This window comes from Oculina patagonica, chromosome 14 (assembly GCF_052425735.1).
Source record: "Oculina patagonica isolate OP01 chromosome 14, crgOcupat, whole genome shotgun sequence".
Lineage (NCBI taxonomy): Eukaryota > Metazoa > Cnidaria > Anthozoa > Scleractinia > Oculinidae > Oculina > Oculina patagonica.
The window spans coordinates 2446666-2472919 of record NC_135771.1 but is presented as its reverse complement, the minus strand read 5'-3'; the positions used below and the strand labels follow the sequence as shown (position 1 = coordinate 2472919).

The following is a 26254-nucleotide window of genomic DNA, read 5'->3' as shown; positions in this document are numbered from 1 at the left end:
AAAAGGGTGCCATGAAAAGAAACGTTTCATTACAATGTGAGAAAAATCCCAGTGTTTTTACTACAACCTTTGATGATGAGCGCGAACTTACGTCGTCAAACATGGTTTAATGTTTTAATTGTAAGTATGTACGTTCTTTCTTGACAAATAGGTGATATTTATGGAGTTTTTGTACCCAAGAAATGTCTAAGCAATTTTATATGCTGAACACCTTCAAACGCAATGTTTTTAAATCTCTTCTTAAAGTCTTTTAATCAAGTAACATATACAATTAACGGTTAAAACAATTGAGTCATATCCGACAAAAATGTACTAAATATAAGTCACCATTGCAATCAAATGATTTTTACGAAGTTTATTTTAACGTTTATGTGAAGTAGTTTACAGTGCTCAGTGCTTATGTCAGATCAAGGGAATTGTGTACAAAGTCAAATGCAAAACATGTGATTTGGGGGGGAAAAACCAAGGTAACAGAGAGTACCGAGAGTTACCGAAAATTCAGTTTTATACTTTTTTTACCACCTTTTTTAAACCGATTTTAAGATCAGATACAAACCAAAGTTTTATTATACGAATATATATTTGAATCAACAGATCATTGTCGCTGGAAATCTTATCGAGGGAGCTGTACAAAATGTGGAGAACACCTTTAACTTAAGCTGTATACCATCAGGTAATGTTAATTTTTTTTAGCGTTCTAAGTGAAGAGTACCGAGTTAATGAAATAATAATAATAATAACCTTTAAATTCTGTTTTAAAGCAAATACATGCTTGAGGGGTCGTGTGTGACTATCTACCTACCTAAGAAAATTATTATTACATAGTAATAAACTAAAATAAACGATATTACATTTTAAAAAGATTAAGATTTAAAATTGAAAATCACACATATGTTTCGGAGTTGTCTGGATCGACAACCTGGGGTCCATTCTCGCTTTTTTGCAAAACTGCTTGTGGTTGGTAGCGTTATTAAAGTAGCTTGACACAAAATTCCATAAGACTGCACCTCTGTGCTGGATTGAGTTCTTTAGAAAGGACGTTGAAAATCGTGGGACAACCGCTTTTTTGTGTCCTCTTAGGTTGTAGAAAAAATAATTCCTTAACTTTTCGTGGGGTTTTCTGAACGTGAACGTCCACTGATACTTTGAACACGCGATATCACACAAGTTGAACAAAAAACTACATTGTTTTGTTTTTTCCTACTCATATGAGTATGGTGGCGTATCGTGGCAAGATGGTAAAAAAATATTCTAAAATACGGCGAATTATTTTACAGTAGCAAAGTTGTCGATCTAAGACTCATGCCGAAGTTTCGGATACTCGGTCTGAATATGCGGTGCAAGGCTGTTGTAGTTGGTTGGAATGTCACGGCAAGGGTTTCTAAGTTTCTTTCAGTAAATAAGTTAACAGATACAGAGCAGTTTGGTAGAAAATGGATAGTTTAATAAATTAAATTTCCACAAGGGATTAGTTGCCTCAATACTTCTGCTATACATTGTTAAGCAGACAGGTGGTGAGAATAAAGAAAATCATCAACTGGAGATATTGTCTTGATGTAACACTATATTCTCAGAACTAACAAAAAAAGGAATGTAAGAGAATTAGTAAGGAGAATTAAAAGTTCATTTCATGGTTCTAGCTTATTCTTTATTCATGGAAATGATGATTTTACACTTTTCCTAATACTGTTAACCAACGTCCTGCTTGTGACATAACATGTTACGTAACTAGAACCAGGTGTGGTAAAAACTGAGCCTATAGATTTCGCGCTCTTACTGGAATCACCTGAATAATTTATTTCGGTATGTTTTAGCAACATTGCTGTTTATGTTATAGGAATTTAAACTTTGAAATAAAAACGGCGGATGCCCATGCTCGTTTAGGAGCAAAAGCACCTTGTTTATACCCAATAAATCCTTATAATATCACCATGAATATAGTCACGATGGCTTGTTAAATTCATGTTTTCGGCTATTTTTTCTTATTCTACACTGAGAATTGGTCCATATTTACTCTACAGAAAGAAAGCAACTATTCAATTCAAAACAACAACAAAAATGTTAGGTCACCGTACTCGTTTACCAATGACGATTTACCTCTCGGGCGAAGTCCAGCCGTAAAGGAAGAGCCGCTTTTTTTTTTGGTGCGCGCGCGCTTATCACGCGTGAAATTATCCGCAGTGGAAATGCTCAATGTAATACTGGGGAATAACCTTTAGTGCGCCAACACTTTTTACTCACATTGCAGCAAAATAATGAAACGGATTTACCCTTGAAGTGGGTGTGTGAATTCGAAATTGGGCATGAAGGAAAGTCGAGTAAGGATTATGAGAACCATAGAGCACACCCATATCAAGAAAACTTCCGCAAAGTATTTCTGAACTCCTATTGGCTATGAGTGAGTTTAGTGTTGGTTTTGAGTGAATTCATCACAAAAAAGGCGTTATCTTCCAAAATATTCACCATTTATAAAAAGTTAAGGTATTTTCTAACAACTCTTGTACGATTTACGTCATAGATTAGCATTAAGTGTAGGGGGGGGAAGGGAAAAGAGGGGATGGGGGGGGGGGGAGCCGGGAAGAGATATAGTATAAACCGAAATGCGAGGGTAAATTAAAGTAATGTATTATGTAAATCCTTTTTTTTCAGAGATCAAAGGTGTTTTTCGAGAAGTGTGGCATGATCACAAGATACAAGCTAACAACTTGAGCTCGTTAACAGAGCATCCTGATTTTCCAGAGAATCCCCGTTCGACTAAAACAACAAACAGCTTTGAAACAAGTATTGACCACCCTCGATATGGTCAGCGGCATCGTGCCTACATCGCAGTGCCTGAAAGTGGATTATACAAATTCCATGTATCCTGCGACAGCGCATGCGCGCTCTTGATCGAGGCTCAGCATGACAGCACATTCATGAGATGTCTCAATATGTAAGATAATTAATTGACTTTCCACCTCTTTTACAATACATAACCAATAGCTATGCTATTAAGCCTGTTTCCTTGTTGTGACTCATTATATTTTAGTGTACTATAATTTGTATGAAGGTAATCACGGCAACTTAACAAAAAATTTGCCATTTGAGAAATTGTTTCGTAATATCTGATAATGTTTTCGCACGTATATACTTTTAATCTATACTATTTTTGGAGGAATGTCTGCTTTCACGAATGAATGTTTGTTCGTTGTATTCTGTCGTCGAGTTACTGCATCGAAGTTTCACTTTATGTTAAGCTAGGTTTAGTTACGTAGTAGCTTAATAAAATCATTAATCTTTTCAATAGAAACAAATTTTTAAATTTAAATTCAAAGGTTCCTTCTGTGTTTTTTTTTAAAGGATAATTGCGTGTTTTATTTAACACGGGGAGGCTGAAATACTTCCTTGTGTAAAAGTAATTGTTATGTTAACATAACATAGCATAGCATAGCAGCAATCACTTTACCAGTTAGGAAAACTATTGCAACAACAACAACAATATCATTAACCTTCACTAATCGTATTCATTCTCCTTATTTAGAACCAGGGGCATAAATATGACGTCAGGGCGATTTTACCATATGACTGTACTTCATGTTGGTGAAGAAAGCAGCCAGGACCTGCAGGTTTCCTTTACCACTCCAAACGGAACAACAGAAACTCCAATACCTAATGACTACCTTATTGCCTACAAAGCAGGTACTTAGTCTCCCTGTAAGCTCGTTAAGGAGATAAGGGAGAGACCTGGTGATAAACTAACTCTGATTTCTGCAACACGCAGTTACTAGCCTTAGGATGGAAATAGGCTCTTTGCATGACACTGTTACGTGACCTTGTCAATCATACCAGACATACTGGGGGAGGGGGGCTACTCAAAAAAGTTCCGTATGGGGAGGCTCCGCACCAAGGTCCAACCCCTTACCCTTTTATATACTATTTTGACAGAAAAAGCAACCCTTTTGTATAACTTTTACTGAAAAAAGGTTTCTCTTTTATTTCATATACCAAAACGACATGACATATGCTTAAAACAGCGAGTGTTGATGCCATTTTTATGTAGCGTTTAATAAAATTAAATGATTCAGCCATAAGGTGCATCTGCTCGAAATATTTTAATCAAAGCCCCTTTTAATTACCTAAATGACCGATATCCCCACCCTTTCATATACCTTAACTTGTGAATTCCCTACCCTTTTATACACCTGAAACATGAAAAAGGTACCACTTTCAGGCAGAGCCTCCCCGTAAAGGCCATTATAGGGAGTACTCCCCCAGGGGTAGTACAAAAAGGTTACCATAAATGAAACGTTCAAGGACTGCTTTGGAGTAGAATATCAAGTTTCTTTATAAATATTGCATCAAAAATTAAGGAGAATCTTGCTACTGATAGTTTTCTTTTCTGTGATTGGCAGATGGAATCCTGGGAGAATTTACACCAGGTAACTGGGGAGCCTGGGGAGAATGTCATTTGGGAATCCAAACACGGCAACGACTGTGTCAGAGTGTTCCGCCTGTGTACAGTGGAGTGAATCCATCTTACAAACTGAGCGACACCAAAAGATGTGGTAGGTGGTAAAGTATTCTTCTTTTGGACCATGTACGGGACTGGCCATTATGTAGACAGGGAAGGGCTGGTGCAAAACGAGGGGGTTATGGTCAAATTCTTTTGACATTATTGCACGTCTTTGTGCTGACCCTCCCCCCCCCCTTACCCACTCACACCTTAAACTCCTTAATATGCGTGCATAAATTTTTGGGCCCCCTTCCCTTTTTTTTCCTGCATAAAAATTATTGACTCTCGCCTATTTGCATGCATATGGTGGGAAAGATTTGTTTTGTTAGTTTAGAGCTGATTTAAATGAATTGAGCAGATCTAATACAAATCCATCCAGAGTCAGGGAGGAGGACTTGAACCCGGGACCTGAGGATAAAAAGTCCAGCGCACTAACCACTAGGCCACGCTCGCCTCCTATCTGGAATTACTGGAGTTTAAAAGTTTAAAAGGGAACATCTATCACTGAAACAGTTCTCTCTTCTTCTTCTTCTTCTTCTTCTTCTTCTTCTTCTTCTCTAAAATAATTTACAGAAGCGTGCCCACAAGGTTGGTCCCTGTTTAATAAGCACTGTTACAAGCTAAACAACTTCACCGAGGGGAAGAACTGGAGTGATGCTAGGGAAACATGTCTGAATCTCAACAGTGACTTGGTGTCTATTAAAAGTGAGGATGAACACAATTTTGTGTTTGCCCATCTAAGCAACGAGACAAGAAGCATAGCCTGGATTGGATTACAAGATGGATCAGAAGTCTGGTCTGATGGCTCCAATGTTACATATGTCAGTGGTAAAATTAACACGAGGCACCAGTCTCCGCCAATAACTTGCTATACCACGAACTTAGACAGTATGTCTGGTGTTATGTACTGGAGCTTGATTCATTGCTCGTGGAAATTAAGTAAGGCGGTCTGCAAGAGGAGAGGTTTGTAGAAAACTTCAGGATGTATAGAAATTTTATTAATTTGTCGATAATAAGTTATATACTAAAAACTTTTATCCTATCACCGTACCGATGTCGGTAATTCCCCAGAAAGAATATGTACGCGAGCTACAGTGTGTACACGGGCGGTCCAGATAAAACGGCCGTAGAAACAATAGTTATGTTTCTAGGGTTGTGGTTGTGGTTGGTTGGGCCTTGTTTCTAGGGTAAGCGTCGTCTGTGTATGTACCGTAAAATTCCGGTTATAAGGCCTGGGCTTATACACTACACTTCGTAATGTGCTTTGGGTGGGCTTATAAGTGAAGGGGCTTATATCCGGGAGGGCTTATAAGCGGAATGAAAAAAACGTTTCGAAACAAATCACGGAAGTGTTGATCGGAATACTTTTTAAGTTAAAAACGCATAATAAAGCAACATTTAGCCCTGTTCAGTATCGTCATCCGTCAGAGGGGGGTTACAATCGGATGTATGTTTTTGTTTCCAGGTAGATGGGCCTATACCGGGCCTATAACGGGGGGAGCTTATAAGTTGGGCGGCATATAACCGGAATTTTACTGTATGTGAATGTACCTTCATAATTGTTTTGTATTCACATGTACCATAATACTTATTTCCACGTTATATGGGTGCTTCGCGATTCACTCACTTGTGTACCATCCGGTTCTAGACAGGTACTAAGTAAACTTCATCAACTGCGTAGCTCTAAATCTAGTTTTTTACCAACGATGAAATCTGAGTCGTTTGACCAGAAGCACAGAGTGTCACGATCTCGGGGGAGCAGGGATGGCGCAGTGGTAAGAGCGCTCGCCTCCCACCAATGTGACCCACGATCAATTCCGGCCCGGTGTCATATGTGGGTTGAGTTTGTTGTTGGTTCTCGTCCTTGCTCCGAGGGTTTTTCTCCGGTTTTCCTCCCTCTACAATAACCAACACTACCAAATTCCAATTCGATCGGGAATACGTACACGCGGCCCCACAAGCTTATAGCTTTAATCCTTACCGTGTCTAAATAAAAGTAATTTTTTTTTTGAAAATCAAACCGACGGAGTAGTAAGTAGAGTTTAAATTTCGCTTATTCACCGTCGCTTATCATCCAGTAAAAACTAGTTTGTCGGCGACGCGCAAACAATCGACCTCATCGCCTGGGAAGACATGAAGACTAGCAGTATTGCAATCGAAACGTCGTGATCAGCATCTCAAAGCGATTCTATCGTGAGACAAACGAATAAACGTTCATTCCTATCTTAAACCACGATGAACAATATTCTTTTTTGTTTTTTTTTTTTTTTTTTTTTTTTTAAATTTTTTTTTTTTTTTTAAAAAACCAAAAAAAATAAAAAAAAAAATTTTAACCGGGTTTTACTGTATTCACATCTTAAAAATGAGTTTATATGTTGTTGACTTTTCAGCTTTTTACGGCGACAACGGAACATGTCTTAGCTCTCCTCTTGGCGTGGAAACGGGTCTAATACAAGAGCACCAGATGACTTCAGGATCCTCTTATAATATAACAACTACTCCTCGCTACGGACGTCTTGCTGGGCCGGGCGCCTGGTGCGAGAAAAAAACCAAGGAACCAAATTATCTTGAAATTGACTTAATAGTCCTTCATTACATCTGCGCTATAGCCACTCAAGGGTTCTATGAACAAGGCTATTTTACAAAGGAATACATGGTTTTCCTTAGAGTGGGTGACAAGGGAGATTATTACACAACTAAAAATGGGACGCTGGTGAGTTATCGGGGGGGGGGGGGGGGGGGGGGGGGGTTTTTTTTCCCCCCTAAAAAAAAAAAAATTTCCCCCCCCCCCACCACGCCCCCCCCCCCCCCACTTGGAAAATTGCTCCGCCGTCCCTGTTATCTTGCGTGCATACCTGCATTAAAGGGACTGTGTCACGGATATTAGCTATATTTAGTCATAGAAAATGACCATCAAATTCGATGAAATATAAAAATAACCTCTTGAAACAGCGGAGGAACATTTAAAAAAACACAGAAAATTCAAAAGAAGGTATGGATGGCCAGAATTGACGAAAATTGAAACAGATTGTGATATGGGTAATTGTAATATTGTTGGGCTGAACAGTGTTCAAAGTTAGTCTCGTTTCCTTGAAACTTTAAATTATAACGCCCGGTAGGCACATTTAGTTGCAGTGAAGCTATGGTTTTGTCATTTGGATCCATAGAATTAATTTGTTTTCAAACATTAAGTTTCATAGTAAGTATTTGGCAAAACTTAATATAATAAAGTAAACTTAACTCAGCCATGACACAGACCCTTTAAAGTACTCTTCATTACCTATAATGTCGAAAGACACAGGCTCGCCTTAAGCGGAAACCATTACCGAAAGTTACCTTCAGAAGTTAAGCCCACCTCCTTACCAAAAAAAGTATCGATACCCGGAAGTGACGTAATGTATCAAACGAGAGAGCCAGTGTTTTATCAAATTCCCAAACACCGAGAAGAGAGTAGGAAATATGACGCGCAGCGAAGTATTTTTTGACGATCTTTAAGGCATTGGGAAATGTGAAGAGTCGCTGATTCTAAAACTAAGGAGAAGACGGCGAAATAAAATCGTGAAAGTCTTTGTTAATTATTAACAATGAGTTGGGAAGACCAATTTTTAAAACTAACTACGGTGTAGTTTAAACATCACACAGATGATTGTATCAAATTGTGAGGGCTTAACATGGATATTCATGATCAAATGCATGCGAAGTTTGGACAAAAAATGGCATTTTGGTAAAACTACATCAACCTACGAAAGGGTGTGTAACGCTGTAATTAGATGCAGTATAAAATTCAATATTTTGAGCTCATTTGGCGCCAAATGTGACGTAATAGCAATTTTTCAAATCGTCTGCTGCTTGAAATTAAGAGGGCAGAGAACTGTCCTTAGCAACTGCCAAGTGATGTAATTGTAAATTTGATGATAAGTTAAGTATTTTCTATAATCACGCCGCCTTCGTTTTGTCGTATTAGATGCATCAAGGAAATTCTAATCCGTATGAGGTTCACGTCACCATGTTAGAAGACGGAGTTGTAGCAGATAAGGTCACATTTTCCATTCCGTTAAGTTCTCCCGCAACCTCGTGCCTGCGAGTGGAGATCTACGGAAGACCGTTTGATAACTCAACAGGTGAGTTGACATTGTAGCGACCGTTTTTGCTGAAACGAAAATGGTGATTCTCTTACGTGTTTAAGGGGCAGTTTCACGTGAAATCCTCTAAGTTTTTGCGTCAACTATGCTAGAACTGCGAGGGTGCACTATTTTTAATAACAAAATAGCCTTTAAACAACAAAAGAAAGGCATAAATTCAATCTCCAAGATGGGAACAAACCATAATCAATGGTTTTGAGTGATTCTCTTCCAAGTAACAGTGAGATGCTTGAAAACGTCGGCCCAACGTTTTCAAGTTTTAGGCCACTTCTTTCCAACTCGTCCGAAGCCACACCAATTTTTAAACAGTTTTCATGACTAGAACAGTACGTTTTAGCAAGACCAGGCAACTATTAGTAGATTTCCAATTAATACCCCTTGGATTTTCAAGTAACACAGTCACTAGATCTTGACGAGACTGCCCCTTTAAGCCCCGGTACATGGTAACTCGTCCATCTGTTTTACTAGTATGTGGGGCGTTTGTTACAGTTGAACCTAGTTATAAGGCCTAGTACGCACAAGTAGAACGCTCGATTTCACTTACATTCAAATCTGTTTCCCAAGGTTGTTCAACATGTTATTTCTCCTGACATTACTACTGCATAATACCAAGTAGGCAGACAGTCAAAGAAAATAAAGAGATTCGTCAACTGAGAAATATTGTCCTGATGTACTACCAAAGCTGGGGCGCGACCCCAGAGCTTAAAACATGTTAAAAACTGTCTGGTAATTGGTAACGACAATTGATGTCTCTAGATTGTAGTAGCGCCTTTAACCTAGCTAATACATCGTATTTGGTTTTTGGATGCCCCCCCAAAAAAAAACCCCCCCCCGGGGCTGACATCTATCTATGTAAAGTGGTAAAGTGTAATTGATTGAATTAAACTATTAACCAAAGACCCGTTTCCGGTCTTAAATTTAGGCCCTACTCGTCCGCCGAGAAATATACAGCTTGTCCAGCATCCAACAAGCCTTTACGGTATAGAGATGAGTTGGCAGGTACCGGAAGTTTTCTTCTTGGCGGGTGAATTAAAAGGATACAAGGTTATCTTCTCACACGCAGATGGAACGTGGCAGTGGACATTTGGCCCAGAAACCACTGTTGAACCTTTCGGACCATTTGAGCGGAATACCACGTTCTGTGCGACAGTTGTTGCTTTAAACTATTATGGAGAAGGCGTTGCTGCTGATTGTATTAACATTACGACTCGAGATGGAGGTAGGAAATGTTGTCATATCCAACTATAGGCCTACGACCATTAAAAACAATTAATAATCTATGGAGGATTTTTTTTTGCTAAACAAAGGAAAAAACTTAACTTTGCTTTCAAAGTTCAAAATTCACACTTAAATACTCACGAACCAATGAGATCCTTAAGACAAGTGCCACAACAAAACAACTGCCGCGTTTTCTCGCATATTATTTTAATGTTTTTAACTCGAATAAGGTATTCTTTCTGATTAACATTAACCTTCGATTCGATCTTTTCAGCGGAAATCGGACCAATCGGCAAAATATCTGAAAAACATGTCTCTAAACGGAGGGCGGGGGAGGGGTCGGGTTGTAACGGGAGGGAAGTCAAAGAGGGAGGGTGTCCAGATCACGTTTTAATGAATATAAAACAGAAATTTCGATTTGCACTTTTCCTGGTGGCTACAAAATCAAACTTTACGACAAATTTCACACATTCTTGCTTCATAAAAAATCATGGCTCACGGTCACTTTGTAACATGATCACGTTTCACGAGGAAGAAGACAGCCACTTCACGTTTCATACTTATAAAACAGCCATTTCACGTTTCCCACTTTCCCACTTACAAAACAACAGATTGGAGCTCAAACGTGTATTGCTAAGATAAGATAAGATAAGAAAAGATAAGATAAGATAAGATGAAATGAGATGAGATGGGATGGGATGGGATGGGATGGGATGGGATGGGATGGGATGGGATGGTATGAGATAGGATGGGATGAGATGAGATAAGATAAGATGAGATGAGATGGGATGAGATGAGATGAGATGAGATGAGATGGGATGAGATGAGATGGGATGGGAGGAGATGAAATGGGATGTGATGAGATGGGACGGGATGGGATGGGATGGGATGGGATGGGATGAGATGGAATGAGATGGGATGGGATGAGATGAAATGAGATGGGATGGGATGGGATGGGATGGGATGAAATGAGATGAGATGAGATAACTTTCAGTGATCATTGTTAACTAATCCCCGAGACGCGCAACTGGATCCACTTAAATAACTAAAAAACTGTAATATGAGTTTTAAGTTATAAAACATATGGACATTTTAAAACAGAATAAACTGATAATCAAAAATAAACTGCCGATCGGATTACAAAAGCACTGAAAACAATAAACCTCCGTGGTGAAAACTGCATTTTTTTTTTTTTAAAAAAAAAATTATATTAGTAATTCAATAGTCTTGACGACAGTAGTTTTTAATGAACTTATTTGTAGCTTTGATTAATAGTAAATGTGAATTCGGATTTAATAATGTTAATCTCTGGAAAAATTCTTCCTATGTGGTGAAATGTTCTTTCATTAATGAAATGCTAGGTAATAAATTTAAACCCTTTACAACGTTTATTCACTATTTTACAGCATGTCCAATTTCCTGGACAAGGTATCGGAACTCCTGCTATTTAACTGAAAGTAAACCAGGAACGTGGACACAAGCCAAAGAAGGCTGCCTCAGTCGAAACTCTCAACTGGTGACCATCACAAACTACGAAGAAAACAACTTTGTCGCAGCATTGGCTAATAACGTTTCTTGGATTGGTGCTCAATGGAATGACAGCATATCAGATTACTTATGGGTGGATGGTTCAGATATTGGGTTTAGTGACAAGTGGAAAAATAAAAGAAGAGAAAGCAATTTGTGTGTGGGTATCTGTACCTCAAGCGATCTGCTGTGTAGTAGTGTTGGCGCATGGCACCAAGATAAATGTGTTCATCTTAAACCCTTTGTCTGTGAAAGGAAAGGTAAGAGCGTCAAACATTCGGTAGAAATAAATGGAGCTATCGGTCAACTTTGCACAACTTATTTTTGCACTTAGCCTTGCGCGCAGTCGTTTTCAGGGGTGATCGTGTTTGACATTAAACGCGATCGCCCCTGAAAACTACTGCGTTGGAGGCTATGTTGCACTGGGCAGTATTTCTTGGCCCCCCCCCGCCTAACTTACAAGGCGTAATGTTTTGAGATAAGGTACAAAGAAGAGGGAGGATAGGGTGTTGCTAGTTTACTGACCTGTTTACTTAATTTGTTCTTTACGTAAATCATGCAATGTTTGCAAAACGATAAAATGGAGAAAATAATAATAATAATAATAATAATAATAATAATAATAATAATAAGGTTTTTTGGGCGCATTTAAAAAAACTCAATGCGCTTACATTTTCTATTAAAAAATTAGCTAAAACTAATTAAAAATAAAATAAGTGAAACAACTAATCAAAATAAAAAAAATTAAGGTTTGATAGTACGAGACGAAATTTTTATGAAACTTTGATACTTTTTCCGTCGTGATGTCAATTATTAAATATTCTTGTAATGGCCATGGTCAGTCAGGTAGATCCGACTAAGTTGGATTCTTAGTGTAACAACTCGCTCCTCCACACAGACTTTTTTTGTGTTGCCTTGACGGAGGCTGGGGAGAGGGGAAAAGAAAGCCGGCGTCCCCTCTCCTAGGGAGCCTCCGCAAAAGAGAGAGGTGTAAAAATTGTATGCATGAGTTAATTGTAACAGGGGAGGGGGTTAATTTTATTTCTGCAAAGTCTTGTACAACCTATTCCAAACAAAACATTTTTCAGTTTTTTCAGTTAGTTTAGGTTGAAGGAATTGCATTGTTAAAGTAATTTGTCATTCTCTTTACAGTTGCCCACGAAACTGACAACGAGACATGCAGCAACATGGCCGTCGGGTTTGAATATGGAATATTAGGCGAGTACAGAATAACAGCCTCCTCGTCATGGTATGAAAACGTCCCCTGGAAAGCTCGGCTAGCTGGCGAGGAGGCCTGGTGTCCACAAACAAACACCTCAGTGGAATACTTGGAAGTTACGTTAGAGTCTTTGCACAGTATCTGTGCAGTGGCCACGCAGGGCCTCCATGCGACCGGTGCTTATACAAAGACGTATCGCCTGCAGTTGTCCATTGACGGCTCAGAATGGGAATGGTACAACGGCGGAAACAGTGAGGTAGAAAATATGCATATAGAGTAGTTTACTTTACTAACCAAAGTAACGATGCTCTTACACTGATTTAACGTTTGCTAAACTCAGTGATTGGTTTAAAAAATCGCGCCGTATGTTTAAGAATGCCGGTCTCTAAGAATCAGACAATTTCTCGATTTCGCGGCAAGAGGATGGAACTTCGATTTCTTTCATACTTTTATGTTAGATAGGCTAGGGTATAACTTAAATCACTGTATAGTTCTTTCAATTGAATATCCTTTTATTTTAAAGAAAAATGCAAATAACAAAAATCCGTTAAAATCGTCATTTGAGGCGCTAAATTATTCATGATTTTTGCACGAGTTTGAGAGCCTCGCGTGCAAAAACAAATCACTCTACCGTCTTTTAAACACTCAAACCATAGTTAGCAATCTCTTAACATCCACTGAAATGATTTTGGGAAATATTGCGTTGTTCTTTGTAGACAAAATAATTTTATTTCGAAGGCATATAATTCACTGCCGTAAAAGTACTTGGTAAATAAAATTAATTTTCACCATGTGCGAAACCTTCAAATCGTTTAAGCTTCTGGTGGTTGAATGTTAGAAGAATGGTGTATAAATCCCTGTAAAAATTTCTCCGGGCAAATGATTAAAAGCGACGTGAGATCTTTTCGAATTCGGTTAAATATGCAAATATTTGACCTTCCCAGGGTGTCAAGTAACAAATGGCACTTAGAAAATAGGAAAATAGGAATGACAATGTCCAAAAAATAGGAAATAAATAGGAATTCCCACCTCAAAATAGGAAAAAATAGTAGGATTTCTTTGAGTTCTATCCTCTTAACACTCCTAACAGCAACTTTGTTCCACAACCCAACGCTTTAATATTAACAGGCGCAATGGCATACATCCACAATGTATTGCGTATAAACAAAAACAAGTGTTACCACCTATGTGACCGAGCACAACTCATCCTACAATAATTACCAGATTCCAAATTTCATTAGTTTAATGAGCTTAAACTGTGGGCCCCAAATAGTTATGTCACACTCAAAGTATGTCACACCTTTAATATTTTTCCGCCTGTTTCCTAGACGCATTACTTAGCGGTTTGTATATGCATATCCGTAGGTGTTGTTTTTTGCGAAATGCAGAATTGTATCTAGGTATATATACAGGTATACTTGATTGTATTGTTAAACTCCCTGAAGAAGTGTGCGCTAGTCACACGAAACGCGTAGGAGAAAATAAAAAAGTTTTTGCATGCTATCAAAAGCACTGAGAAAGTCTGGGCACGAGTTTCAGAAGAAAATCACTCATAAAGGCTTTAAAGTGGTCCTTTTTGACATGATGTTTCAGTTTTTTTGTAGAATTTATCAATTTTATTGACCATTTCATTTCAAATATTTCACAATGTTTCTGTGTACCTAGGAAAACCCTTAAAAATAGGAAAAAATAGGAATTTCATGAAAAAATAGGATAAAATAGAAGGCAGGCCAAAAAATAGGAAAAAATAGGAAAAAATAGGAACTTGACACCCTGCCTTCCGCGGTCAACTTTGAAGTTACGGGTCAGAAATAATTTTTTGTTCCGTGTTCCAAGTCCTAACCCATTTAAGACCAAATTAAGCATATTAAAAAAATATGTAATTTTCTAACCTTTATCTGCTGTAAAAGGTAGGTTCGAAGGCCATTTTAGCATGATTACGGCTCTTATCATTCGTCGCATCTGAGCTTCGTTTTCCTTCCGCGGTCAACTTTGAAGTTACGGGTCAGACATGAATGACATGAATATTTCAATCCGTGCACAAGTCTTAACCCATTTTGGGTCAAAATAATCACACACAAAAACATTATGAAATATTCTAACCTTAATCTGCTGTAAAAAGTAGGTCCGAAGGCCTTTTAAGCACGATTCCGGCTCTAAGCATCCGTAGTAATTTGAGCTTCGTTTGTGTAAGTATGTCATATTTAGTGGTCGAAATCCAATCTGTGATCAACTTTCGGCGCTTCTCGTCACCACTGCATCTTCTTCGACGGCATACGCCGATTGTTAGTATTGCCTCGTTAATAGTATACAAAAAAATAACATCTGATCGCTAAACGGCATGATGTCGGCGCTTACAGTAGCTTTAACAGTACCATCTTGCAATGGGCCGTCTGTTCGTCACGCAATACTGTGTCATGGACATTTTTTTTAGGGGGTGGTAGGTGGGTGTGGGAAAGGTTGAATATGCGGAAATGCTTGATTTAATACTTTATGACAAGTACGTACTCGAGCCAGCAACAACAACAACAACAACAACAACAACAAGTACAGTGATATCTTTAGGCAGACAAGAAAAAGCACACGTACTGTCAGTTGATAAGCGTTTGGTACAGTGTAATGCAACTGTTCGCGAATTCGGTTGCTCGCGCGGGGTTGGTTGTAATACCGGGGGTGGAAGGAGGGGTGCCGTTTTGAACATACTGTCGAATTCATGATGTCTAAATTCAACAATAACTAATTTGAAGCTTAAACGAAATTAAAACATGTTAAAAAAAACTCAGTGCTAAAACTCTATGCTAAAAAGGATAAGCAAATTGCTATGGCAATTCGGCGTGTGAAAAATCGCCAAATTTAATTTAGTGGCTTCCTAAGTAAACAAACTTTGTTACAGGTTGACGAATGACCACCCGAAGCCACAGGTCACCCAGATTTACCGTAGGGCGAAAAAAAATTGCGATGCAATGTTTTTATTAAGTTGCCACTCGATCACGAAAAAAAAATCAAAACTTATCGTTACTTCTATCATTAACCATTTATACAGGACATGCGATATTTGGTTAGGTATCTTTGTGAAAAAAAAATAAAACTTTGCTAACCAACCAACCAAGAACCCCCCGGCCCCCACCCCCTCACCACCCCCAAAAACATAGACGCGAGTTTTTCTCTTCGTTTTCGGTTCTACAGTAAAAAAGGGAATAACTACTTAAAAACTCTACTTGTTTAGTAAAGATTTATATCCTCCTTCCACCCCCGGTATTAAAACCAACCCCGCGCGAGCAACCGAATTCGCGAACAGTTGCATTACACTGTACCAAACGCTTATCAACTGACAGTACGTGTGCTTTTTCTTGTCTGCCTAAAGATATCACTGTACTTGTTGTTGTTGTTGTTGTTGTTGTTGTTGTTGTTGTTGTTGCTGGCTCGAGTACGTACTTGTCATAAAGTATTAAATCAAGCATTTCCGCATATTCAACCTTTCCCACACCCACCTACCACCCCCTAAAAAAATGTCCATGACACAGTATTGCGTGACGAACAGACGGCCCATTGCAAGATGGTACTGTAAGCTACTGTAAGCGCCGACATCATGCCGTTTAGCGATCAGATGTTATTTTTTTGTATACTATTAACGAGGCAATACTAACAATCGGCGTATGCCGTCGAAGAAGATGCAGTGGTGACGAGAAGCGCCGAAAGTTGATCACAGATTGGATTTCGACCACTAAATATGACATACTTACACAAACGAAGCTCAAATTACTACGGATGCTTAGAGCCGGAATCGTGCTTAAAAGGCCTTCGGACCTGCTTTTTACAGCAGATTAAGGTTAGAATATTTCATAATGTTTTTGTGTGTGATTATTTTGACCCAAAATGGGTTAAGAATTGTGCACGGATTGAAATATTCATGTCATTCATGTCTGACCCGTAACTTCAAAGTTGACCGCGGAAGGAAAACGAAGCTCAGATGCGACGAATGATAAGAGCCGTAATCATGCTAAAATGGCCTTCGAACCTACCTTTTACAGCAGATAAAGGTTAGAAAATTACATATTTTTTTTAATATGCTTAATTTGGTCTTAAATGGGATAGGACTTGGAACACGGAACAAAAATTATTTCTGACCCGTAACTTCAAAGTTGACCGCGGAAGGTCAAATATTTGCATATTTAACCGAATTCGAAAAGATCTCACGTCGCTTTTAATCATTTGCCCGGAGAAATTTTTACAGGGATTTATACACCATTCTTCTAACATTTAACCACCAGAAGCTTAAACGATTTGAAGGTTTCGCACATGGTGAAAATTAATTTTATTTACCAAGTACTTTTACGGCAGTGAATTGTATGCCTTCGAAATAAAATTATTTTGTCTACAAAGAACAACGCAATATTTCCCAAAATCATTTCAGTGGATGTTAAGAGATTGCTAACTATGGTTTGAGTGTTTAAAAGACGGTAGAGTGATTTGTTTTTGCACGCGAGGCTCTCAAACTCGTGCAAAAATCATGAATAATTTAGCGCCTCAAATGACGATTTCAACGGATTTTTGTTATTTGCATTTTTCTTTAAAATAAAAGGATATTCAATTGAAAGAACTATACAGTGATTTAAGTTATACCCTAGCCTATCTAACATAAAAGTATGAAAGAAATCGAAGTTCCATCCTCTTGCCACGAAATGTTGGATTCTAAGCGACCGGCATTCTTAAGGACGTTCGCGCAAATATTTTCTAGTCGATATATTTTTTTAAAAAGTTTACAGCAGTCAGATAGATAATAAGTTACTTGTGTCAGAAATGCAAAAAAATGTGGGGGTCACCGACTTCGTTTCAGAGATAAAGCGTGTTGAAAACTACCCTGATTCTGAAAAATTGGCGCACGCAATTCAACATGGTTTACGGGATTTATAGTTAAAAATATTGAAGATGAGAAAAGAGAGGCAAATGTTCTTAGTCATATTTTGTAGAAGTGGGTCTGTTGCGTAAAAAAACGTTCTAGTGTTGCCAACCTTTTGTAAGACTTAACCCTGAAAGCGGTATTCAAAACCGTCGTACAGCAAAACGAAAAGATCAAAAAGAGGCATTCGAACGTACGTAGGACCAAAAAAATCGAACTTTTAATCGATAGATTTTATTCATTTTTTCGCAAAACGTAGATAATCGTCAAAAAAAGTGATCCGTTAAAAAAAAATGTAGGGGTCACCGATCGGCATCTAAGAGAGTTAATTGCAAGCAAAGTTCACGCGACGACTATCAGCCCTATATGTGCTTAGAAAATGTCTTCAGCGCGCGCCTCAATGCTTGGCGTGGCGTGACGTTGCGACGCTTACGTGCCGGGATGCGCATAAACAATTGCGCGAACGTCCTTTAAACCGACCAGGGAGACTCTGACATTGACCAATCAGGTGAAACTAGGGGCGGGGAGGAGTGGGAGGGGGGAATGTTAATGTCCCAAGAGTATTGACCAGGGTTGAGGGTTTTTAAGTTAATCAGTGATTCTTTTTTACCGTTTTTTTGTAGATTCTTCAAGGAAATGACAATTCGTACGAGGTAGTCAAGCAGGTTTTTGAGCCTTACATACCCAAGGCACAGTATGTTCGCATCTGGCCAGTGAGCTTCTGTGTTCATCCCTGCTTGAGAATTGAGATTTATGGAGAGCCTACGACACTAGAAGGTTGGTATTGTAAGAACGTATTACTACTTATAGTAACTGCAGAGTAAAGTTACGCACACTGTCCCGATTGTATCGTTTGTTCACCAGAAAATTGGTTTAAAGTGGCTTCTTTTCATTCAGCACTGCCGCGAGGGTTCGAGGCCTGGCCGGGGCGCTGGGTTGTGTTGTTGGGCAAGACCCTTTACTCTCACAGTGTCTCCCTCCCCCCAGATGTACAAATGGGTACCGCCGAAATTTACTGCTGGGAGTACCTCTGCGATGTACTAGCATCCCATTTAGGGGGGAGTAGCAATACTCCTAGTCGCTTAATGCTACGGAAACCGGGATAATCTCCGGCTGGTTGGGCCGCTCCGCCATCTCTGCCGGACACAGACTTTACCTTACCTTACTACCACAAGCAACAATTTTATTCAACGTCTTTCAACTGTCTGCAACATTATACGAGGTAAACTGTAAACAAGGTCAAAAGTTTTTATAAATAACGAAATTTAATCAGACAGAAAATGACTTATGATTATTAATTATTGATTTTCATATTTAGCCACAACAACTATGGCCCCATCAACCGAGTTCTCAACGACTATGGCGTCATCAACTGAGTTCTCAACGACTATGGCGTCATCAACTGAGCTCTCAACGACTATGGCGTCATCAACGGAACCCTCAACCACTTTGGCGTCATCAACCAAGCTCTCAACGACTATGGCGTCATCAACTGAGCTCTCAACGACTATGGCGTCATCAACGGAACCCTCAACGACTATGGCGTCATCAACGGAACCCTCAACGACTATGGCGTCATCAACTGAGCTCTCAACGACTATGACGTCATCAACTGAGCTCTCAACGACTATGGCGTCATCAACTGAGCTCTCAACGACTATGGCGTCATCAACTGAGCCCTCAACGACTATGGCGTCATCAACTGAGCCCTCAACGACTATGGCGTCATCAACTGAGCCCTCAACGACTATGGCGTCATCAACTGAGCGCTCAACGACTATGGCGTCATCAACTGAGCTCTCAACGACTATGGCGTCATCAACTGAGCGCTCAACGACTATGGCGTCATCAACTGAGCGCTCAACCACTATGGCGTCATCCACTGAGCGCTCAACGACTATGGTCCCGACGACTCCAGGTAAGACAATGGTCCCTCTGTTCTTTTAAATTCCATAGTCAAACCGGGTCATTAAATGCTAGGCCGCATTTGAGTCTTGAGTATTTTAACTCCTACCATCCCAGCGCTGAATTTGTCTTAACCCATATTTATACACCTGGATAGAGAGAGGTACCATGAGAGTTAAGTGTCTTGCGTAAAAGCACATGACATTGGCCCTGGCCAAGGCTCTTACCTGGACCTCTCAATCTGGAGTTTAGCGCTCCTATCATCAAGTCACCACGCCTCCCACCCGGGCCATCATGCACAAGTTTTATCATCTTGTGAGCGTATTTGGCGAAGTGATCATACAAGTCGTACAACTTCTGGTGGTTGCATGATTGAGAGCCGACTTATCGTGAATATCTTGGAATGTTTTTTTTTTTGTTTGCTCTTGCAAAGATTTAGGGCCTGTTTACATGGAGGGAGGGCACCCCGGCTAACCGAGTTACCCGGCTAGAAGGGATGAAACATAGCCCGCCTTTACATGCAGAATTCACAGCCCTTCTACCCGGGATGAGACAGCGTCACTGAAGCGTGCCACAGCGTGGGAAAACCATGCAGCTCCAAATGAATGAAGAAAAATATGACGTTTTACTAAATAATCGAGGCTAGCCGTCTTCAAACCTGTTTTATTTTGATGTGGAAGCACTTAGAACTTTAGTACGTCCGTTTATGGAGGAATCCAATCGAAATTTAACAGTCTTTGGCCGCCAAATTGAAATTAAATTTGTTGTTTCGTGAGTTAGGATAATCATTCCAACGAAAATTTCGAATTAATTAGCTGTTGCTCAAAGAAAAATTTTCCAGCCTACAGAGAAAACTAATTTGATCTAATTTTGGTCAAATAGCACTGTTTGGGTCGAGAATTTATGCATTTTATGCCATTAACTTCAAATTTAATTAACGAACACGCGCGAAGACTTATCCCGGCAAGCCGGGATAGCTCGGTCAAAAGCTATCCCGCCTAGAAGGGTGCCCCGGGCAAGCAGACCGAGTGCCCCGGCAAGGCGGGTTTCCCGTCTTGCATGTAAACGCTTCGATGCGTTCTCTAAAGAAACGTATGAAAAGTTGGCTCGCCCAGGGTAGCTCGGTTAGCCGGGTAATTCGGTTAGCCGGGGCACCCGCCTTCCATGTAAACAGGCCCTTAATGTTCGTTCCGATTCCTTCAGTTAAGTCAAAAACTTGAATGGCAAGAAAGACTTATGGATACGAGTGTAAGGTCTTATAAAAAACCCATCTTTCCACGGCTGTTTCTGTTAAAAACTTAATTCCATTTTCCCTTAACATGCTTCAGCTTAAACAAGTTATATACATTTTTTTAATGGAATCTTTCGGTTCCATGAGATTTCGAAACATGTTTAGTTGGTCATAAGATATACGAAAAAGAAAATTACTTTATTCATTACAGCTAAATTTCATAAACCTATAGAGCGTTTTAATATGACGTCACGGCAGCCATATTGGTATTCTAAAACAAACAAATGGCGGCCATATTGGTGACCAAGCCATTCCTCTGAGAATGAAACTCTATTTTTATGTAAAAATCGACTTTTGTTTAACAAACCAATATGGCCGCTGGTCACTGGAGTGAAAGTATTATTAATAATGAATAGTATTTGTAACGGTTTTTTTAGAATGCCAGAAAGCCCTTGGTATGGAAAGCGGTTCGATCGCTGACAGCCAAATTAATGCGTCTTCGGAATATAGTACCCTACATGCCGCGGCTCTGGGCAGACTACACTTGCAAGCAGCTGCTATAGACAGAAGAGGAGCTTGGTCTGCTCTCACAAATGATGTCAATCAATGGCTGCAGATTGATCTGATTGGTCAGTACAGAGTGACACGTGTAGCGACACAAGGAAGATCTGATCCGCCCCAATGGGTAACCCGGTATCAGTTGCAGTACAGTAATAACACACTAAACTTTCAGGACTACAAAGAGCATGGGCAAGAGGCAACCAAGGTGAAATATACACAAACAATCGCAAATCAGGGTCGCTGAATTACGCGCGCCAATTTTTCAAAATCAGGGTAGCTTTTTTACACGCTTTATGTCTGAAACGAAGTGGTGACCCCCCACTTTTTTTTTAAAATAATAGTGAATGCACCTGGCTGCTAAAAGTTAGCATTTCAATATCACAATAAGATCATATTCTCAGCACCTTCTGTCGACTCCTAAAGCTAAGTCGAAAACATATGGAGAAAGAGCGTTAAGATGCTAAGATGAAATTCGAGCGAAAATATACCAAGTTTAAGCTTGAAAACATCTTTTATCCCGGACGCCATCTTGCCACTAACTATGTTGCCATGGCAATTTTATAATTTCACATGTGAAATTATAAATTACCAATTTAGCTTGAACATCTTTCCCGGACGCCATCTACCACTATGTTGCCATGGCAATTTTATAATTTCACATGTGAAATTATAAATTAACGTTAAAATTTCGCGCCAAAATTAAGGAGTAATTTGTCACCTATGATATAATTATTATTATTATCCCCAGTTAAAGATCTAGGACAAGAGAAAGTTAAGTTCTGAGAGATGTTGACTCAGAATAAAATGTAATATAACAATTATAATGATACCTCCCTCTTATTTTCCATCTTAATCTTTTAGAATTTTACTGGAAACACGGATAGACACACTGTCGTGTCACATGACCTCAAACCACCAATCACGGTACGTTATATCCGTTTTCGACCAGTAGCTTGGAATCTGTGGATATCAATGAGAGTGGAGTTGTATGGTTGCCATGGTAAGGGAGGAGGTTTCTATATGAAAAACTACTTTGCAACTTTATGCAATTAAGGTGTACAGCTATTTCAATTAACGTTGTCAAATCAAAGCTTAAAAACAAGACCGAAGGGTAGGAAGGGTAGAAGAGAGCTACTGCACAAATACTAATGTGATATAACGACTTGGCAAATGCGAATTTGCACGTTTTCTTTATCTTCAGACATGTGGAAACAAGGTACTTTTAGCTACACTAAATTTTAGAAGATTTTTCAAAACTCAAAGCCATGCATCAGTGAAAGTAAAGCTACAGAAAAAGGCCTCCCGAAGAGGAAAAACAAATTCTTCTCGTGCAAAAATACAAACTTGTAAATTCCTCTTAATATGCAAAATTTCAGTGAATATTCAGAACACCATTCGGTCTTGTCCTTAAATGATGGGGGGTGATTTCCAGTCCGTACTGCGCAGACCTCGGGGTTTGTTTGACGTTTTTGTTTTGAATTCGTTGAAACGTTACACTTCGGTGACAGCATACATGACGTTTTTTCGCTAGTCCGTCCATTACAGTTCGTTTCGTTCAAGAAGTTCCGATGAGCTAAAACGTCGGTTTGAAATAGCGTCAAGGTTCTTCTACTCGTTATTATTTGTTCTGCAAGGATATCTGGCGTTAATAATGAAGAAAAAGGTAAGTTTGTCGCGGAATTTTTAGTTTTGCTTGTAAACATTTCCGCTTACGCTGTGGGCTTTTGCACATAAACATTGCAGCCGAGATTGCGCAGTACGGCACTGCGAATTCATCTTTAAGCTTTGATCTGACAACGTTAATTTAAATACCGTTAAATTCCGGTTATAAGCTCTGGGCTTATTACAACCATTTCGTAATCACTGGGGTTCCTTGCAATGTGAGTGGCTTATATCCGGGAGGGCTATTTATTTACGAACGCAGAATTTTTCGCTCTAAATTGCATCTTTTTTTTATTTGCTGGATCAATAAATATTGGTACTAAATAAAATCCTGCATTTGGGCGATTAAATTCTGCGATTTCAAAATGGATGTAATAAAGTGGTAATCGAACTTCATGTCGTGCAATTTTGATCTGATTCAAATCGAACTCGCGCTGCCTGCTTGTTCGATTTTGAAATCCCGCGTATGATTTCAGACCCAATTGCACTCCACTAGTTCAATTACCATTACTAACCGACTATAAACGGAAGCAGATGAATAAAATGAAATAAAAACAACTCTTCAACAGAGGATCTGCTTATGCGCCTTTGAGTTATCCGCTGACCACCATCCCAATGATTGCTTTGCAAGCTGTGAGAACACTGTTCAAACTTCATTTAAAAGAAAATGATGTAGGGTAGTTGCTTCCCCATAAACCAGTTGAAAACGTCTCAAGGGATAGACGATTAATATTATTCTCTGAATTTATTACAGCTGCATATTGACTATATAAATAACTTTGTATTTGTATCGATTCCACAAAACATTTAGAATGTCATGACGCCCTTGGCATGGAAAGCGGTGAGATATCTGATGGACAGATCAGGGCCTCTTCGCAGCATGCTATCAACTATGCCGCTTATCACGGCAGACTACACTTTCAAAAGAATGGAGGCATAGAAGGAGCTTGGTCAGCTCTCACAAATGATGTCAATCAATGGCTGCAGATCGATATGATTGGTCGGTACAAAGTGACACGTGTAGCAACGCAAGGGAGGAATGGTTTTTCCCAGTGGGTAACCCAGTATCAGTTGCAGTACAGTAATGATGCACTGGATTTTCAGGACTACAAAGAACATGGGCAAAATGCAAGCAAGGTTAGATATTTAACAATTCAATCATTGCTTACACTCTTACAGACCATAGAAATTACACCATGAAAGGACAAAACTCAAGTGGAACCACGAGTCAGAGGCATGTGGTTTCATTGCATAATTTTGGTGTGAATTCTGTGGTGTTTAAAGGAGCTATATGACAATTATATGTAAGGCAACTTAACCCATAAAAACATTATTTGTGAACATCTAAAGGAAGATATAACCTTGATTTGCGGATAGAAATCAAGCTACGACTATAAATATAGATTTGTTTAAAGACGCGCGGAAGCAACTTGAAAAATTAAGCCTTACTTTTTCAAGTTGCAATCCGTTTCCATCCAAGCCATCCGCAGCCAAAGATGCTCGTTAACAGTTTTAGTGCTCTTATATAGCAATTGTAAATAAAAATGGACTATTATTTTTAGGTTTCCTGCGACAAAAAAAAAATAAAATTTGGCTGTTCAATAATTTGGTAAAATCCGTGACATAGTCCCATTTAGGTCATTTGGTGCATTTGCTTTACATACAATAACGTTGAAACTTTCTTAGCCGGTCGATCTTATTTTAGCGACACTTACAATGTTTTCACTATCACTGGGTTTTTTTCTACTAACAAAAATGCATGTAACCACCTAGGATCGAACCGGAACCTTTGGCATGCTAACACCCCTCCCTCAAAATCACACCAACACATTGATCCACTAAACCGCGAAAGATGTAATTATATGAGGTGCCTTTCCTAGAATAAATGACACTTTCTCTATCTCAAACCTACCTTATTATAGGAATTCGCTCTCGCGATCCATTTCGCGTTATTGTCGCGTTATTTTGTTCGTTTCCGCGCCTATGTGGGCGTTATTCCATCGTTATCCATTTGGCCCCTTTTCGTCATCGGTGTTCCCCCGCATTTCTCCCTATCATTTCTCGAGACGCTCAGTGGAGTCCACGCATGTTTTCGTTGATCGCCTTCAGTGTGACTCTTCCCTGTGTTCTCCTCCTTTGTTCCCCTCTTTCCGTTATTCCTTTTGGGGTATCTTCATTCGCGTTATGCCGTTATCAACCTACACACGTTAATTCCTATAAAAGGTAATTGTGAATCTAACTAAGGTTAAATAATTGCCTTATCAAGGCCTTATTCTGGATAATCAGAACACAGTCGCGACCAGTCCAGGCTTAACCTTGAGCAGATATGACGTCATCAATTACTAAAGGTTTGGTTGTTAATGCTGATGCCGGTATCTAACTTTAAAAATCGCATCGACGGCTTGCGAAAGGGTAATCAGCATCGCAGAATTAGAGGGGAAAGTGGCGAGAACTTAATTAAACCATATAAGGGTTAAAATGAGGATAGGTCACTACTAATTTTCCATCTTACTCATCTAGAATTTTGCTGGAAATACAGACAAAGACACTGTTGTGTCACATGACCTGAAGCCACCAATCATGGCACGTTATATTCGTTTCGTACCAGTAGCCTGGTAACGCCACATATCAATGAGAGTGGAACTATATGGCTGTCATGGTAATGCAGAAATTTTTTCGTCTTAAGAATTATTCTACAAATTTTTGCAAAATGTCATTTACTCTGCAGGAGGTCGTATGGGAGAATGTTAAAGTGCCTGGTAAAATTTGCTTTTTTTGGTGCTTTTTCTCTTCCGCTGTCAGGGTCGGACTGCCGCCTGTCCCTCGCGCCGTGGGTCGGGGACCGTTGCTCGGTGCGTGGTGGTTCCACGGATCAGTCCTGTGTGCGGTCTCTGCGGCGCTGTCCTCTCGACTGCGGCGTGTTCCGGTCCCCTCGTCTTGTGTGGCTCCCCCCGTCCGCTCCCGCTGGTCGACGAGGACGATCGAAGTTCGGCGAAGCAGATGCAAATGAAAACTTCCCTTTGAAAAATGAACAACTAGAATTGTTATTGTTTCCAAAAGCACGTAAGGGACGGGCTTTGTTTTGTGCTGGTGTGTGCTCGGGCGCCGGGCGCTCGGGCCGGGTCGTACTTCGTTACGGGCCTTCGGCCGAATAAACGAAACAAAAATAAGAATAAAAGAGCGGTAGGTGGTCGGGCGGGGCACGGCGGGGCGCGGCTTGCGCGGGACGAGTCCGCCCTTCGTCCGCCGTGTCGCGGGGCTCATGGTCGGGGTCTCGGCCCCGGGGCAGATGAGGAGAATAGGCCGGCCGCGGGGCCCTCGACCCCCTCTCCCCGCCGTCCGCGCCCGCCGGAAAGAAATCCAAATGAGGCTAAAATATACTAGAAAAAAACCTTTT

The 26254-nt window shown here is 39.8% G+C and overlaps 1 protein-coding gene across 1 annotated transcript in view; it reads left to right on the top strand.

Annotated features, from left to right (window-relative positions):
• Nucleotides 1-26254, top strand: part of LOC144637540 (uncharacterized) — a 38637-nt gene continuing 12383 nt past the window's right edge. Inside the window, 17 exon segments of the mRNA XM_078496617.1 lie at nt 1-120; nt 595-673; nt 2650-2932; nt 3521-3678; nt 4392-4544; nt 5066-5455; nt 6883-7205; nt 8457-8613; nt 9557-9853; nt 11259-11639; nt 12532-12854; nt 18122-18275; nt 18817-19416; nt 21072-21400; nt 22057-22195; nt 23669-23994; nt 25378-25535. Coding sequence (XP_078352743.1) covers nt 73-120; nt 595-673; nt 2650-2932; nt 3521-3678; nt 4392-4544; nt 5066-5455; nt 6883-7205; nt 8457-8613; nt 9557-9853; nt 11259-11639; nt 12532-12854; nt 18122-18275; nt 18817-19416; nt 21072-21400; nt 22057-22195; nt 23669-23994; nt 25378-25535 — 4298 coding nt within the window. The 5' untranslated portion in view covers nt 1-72.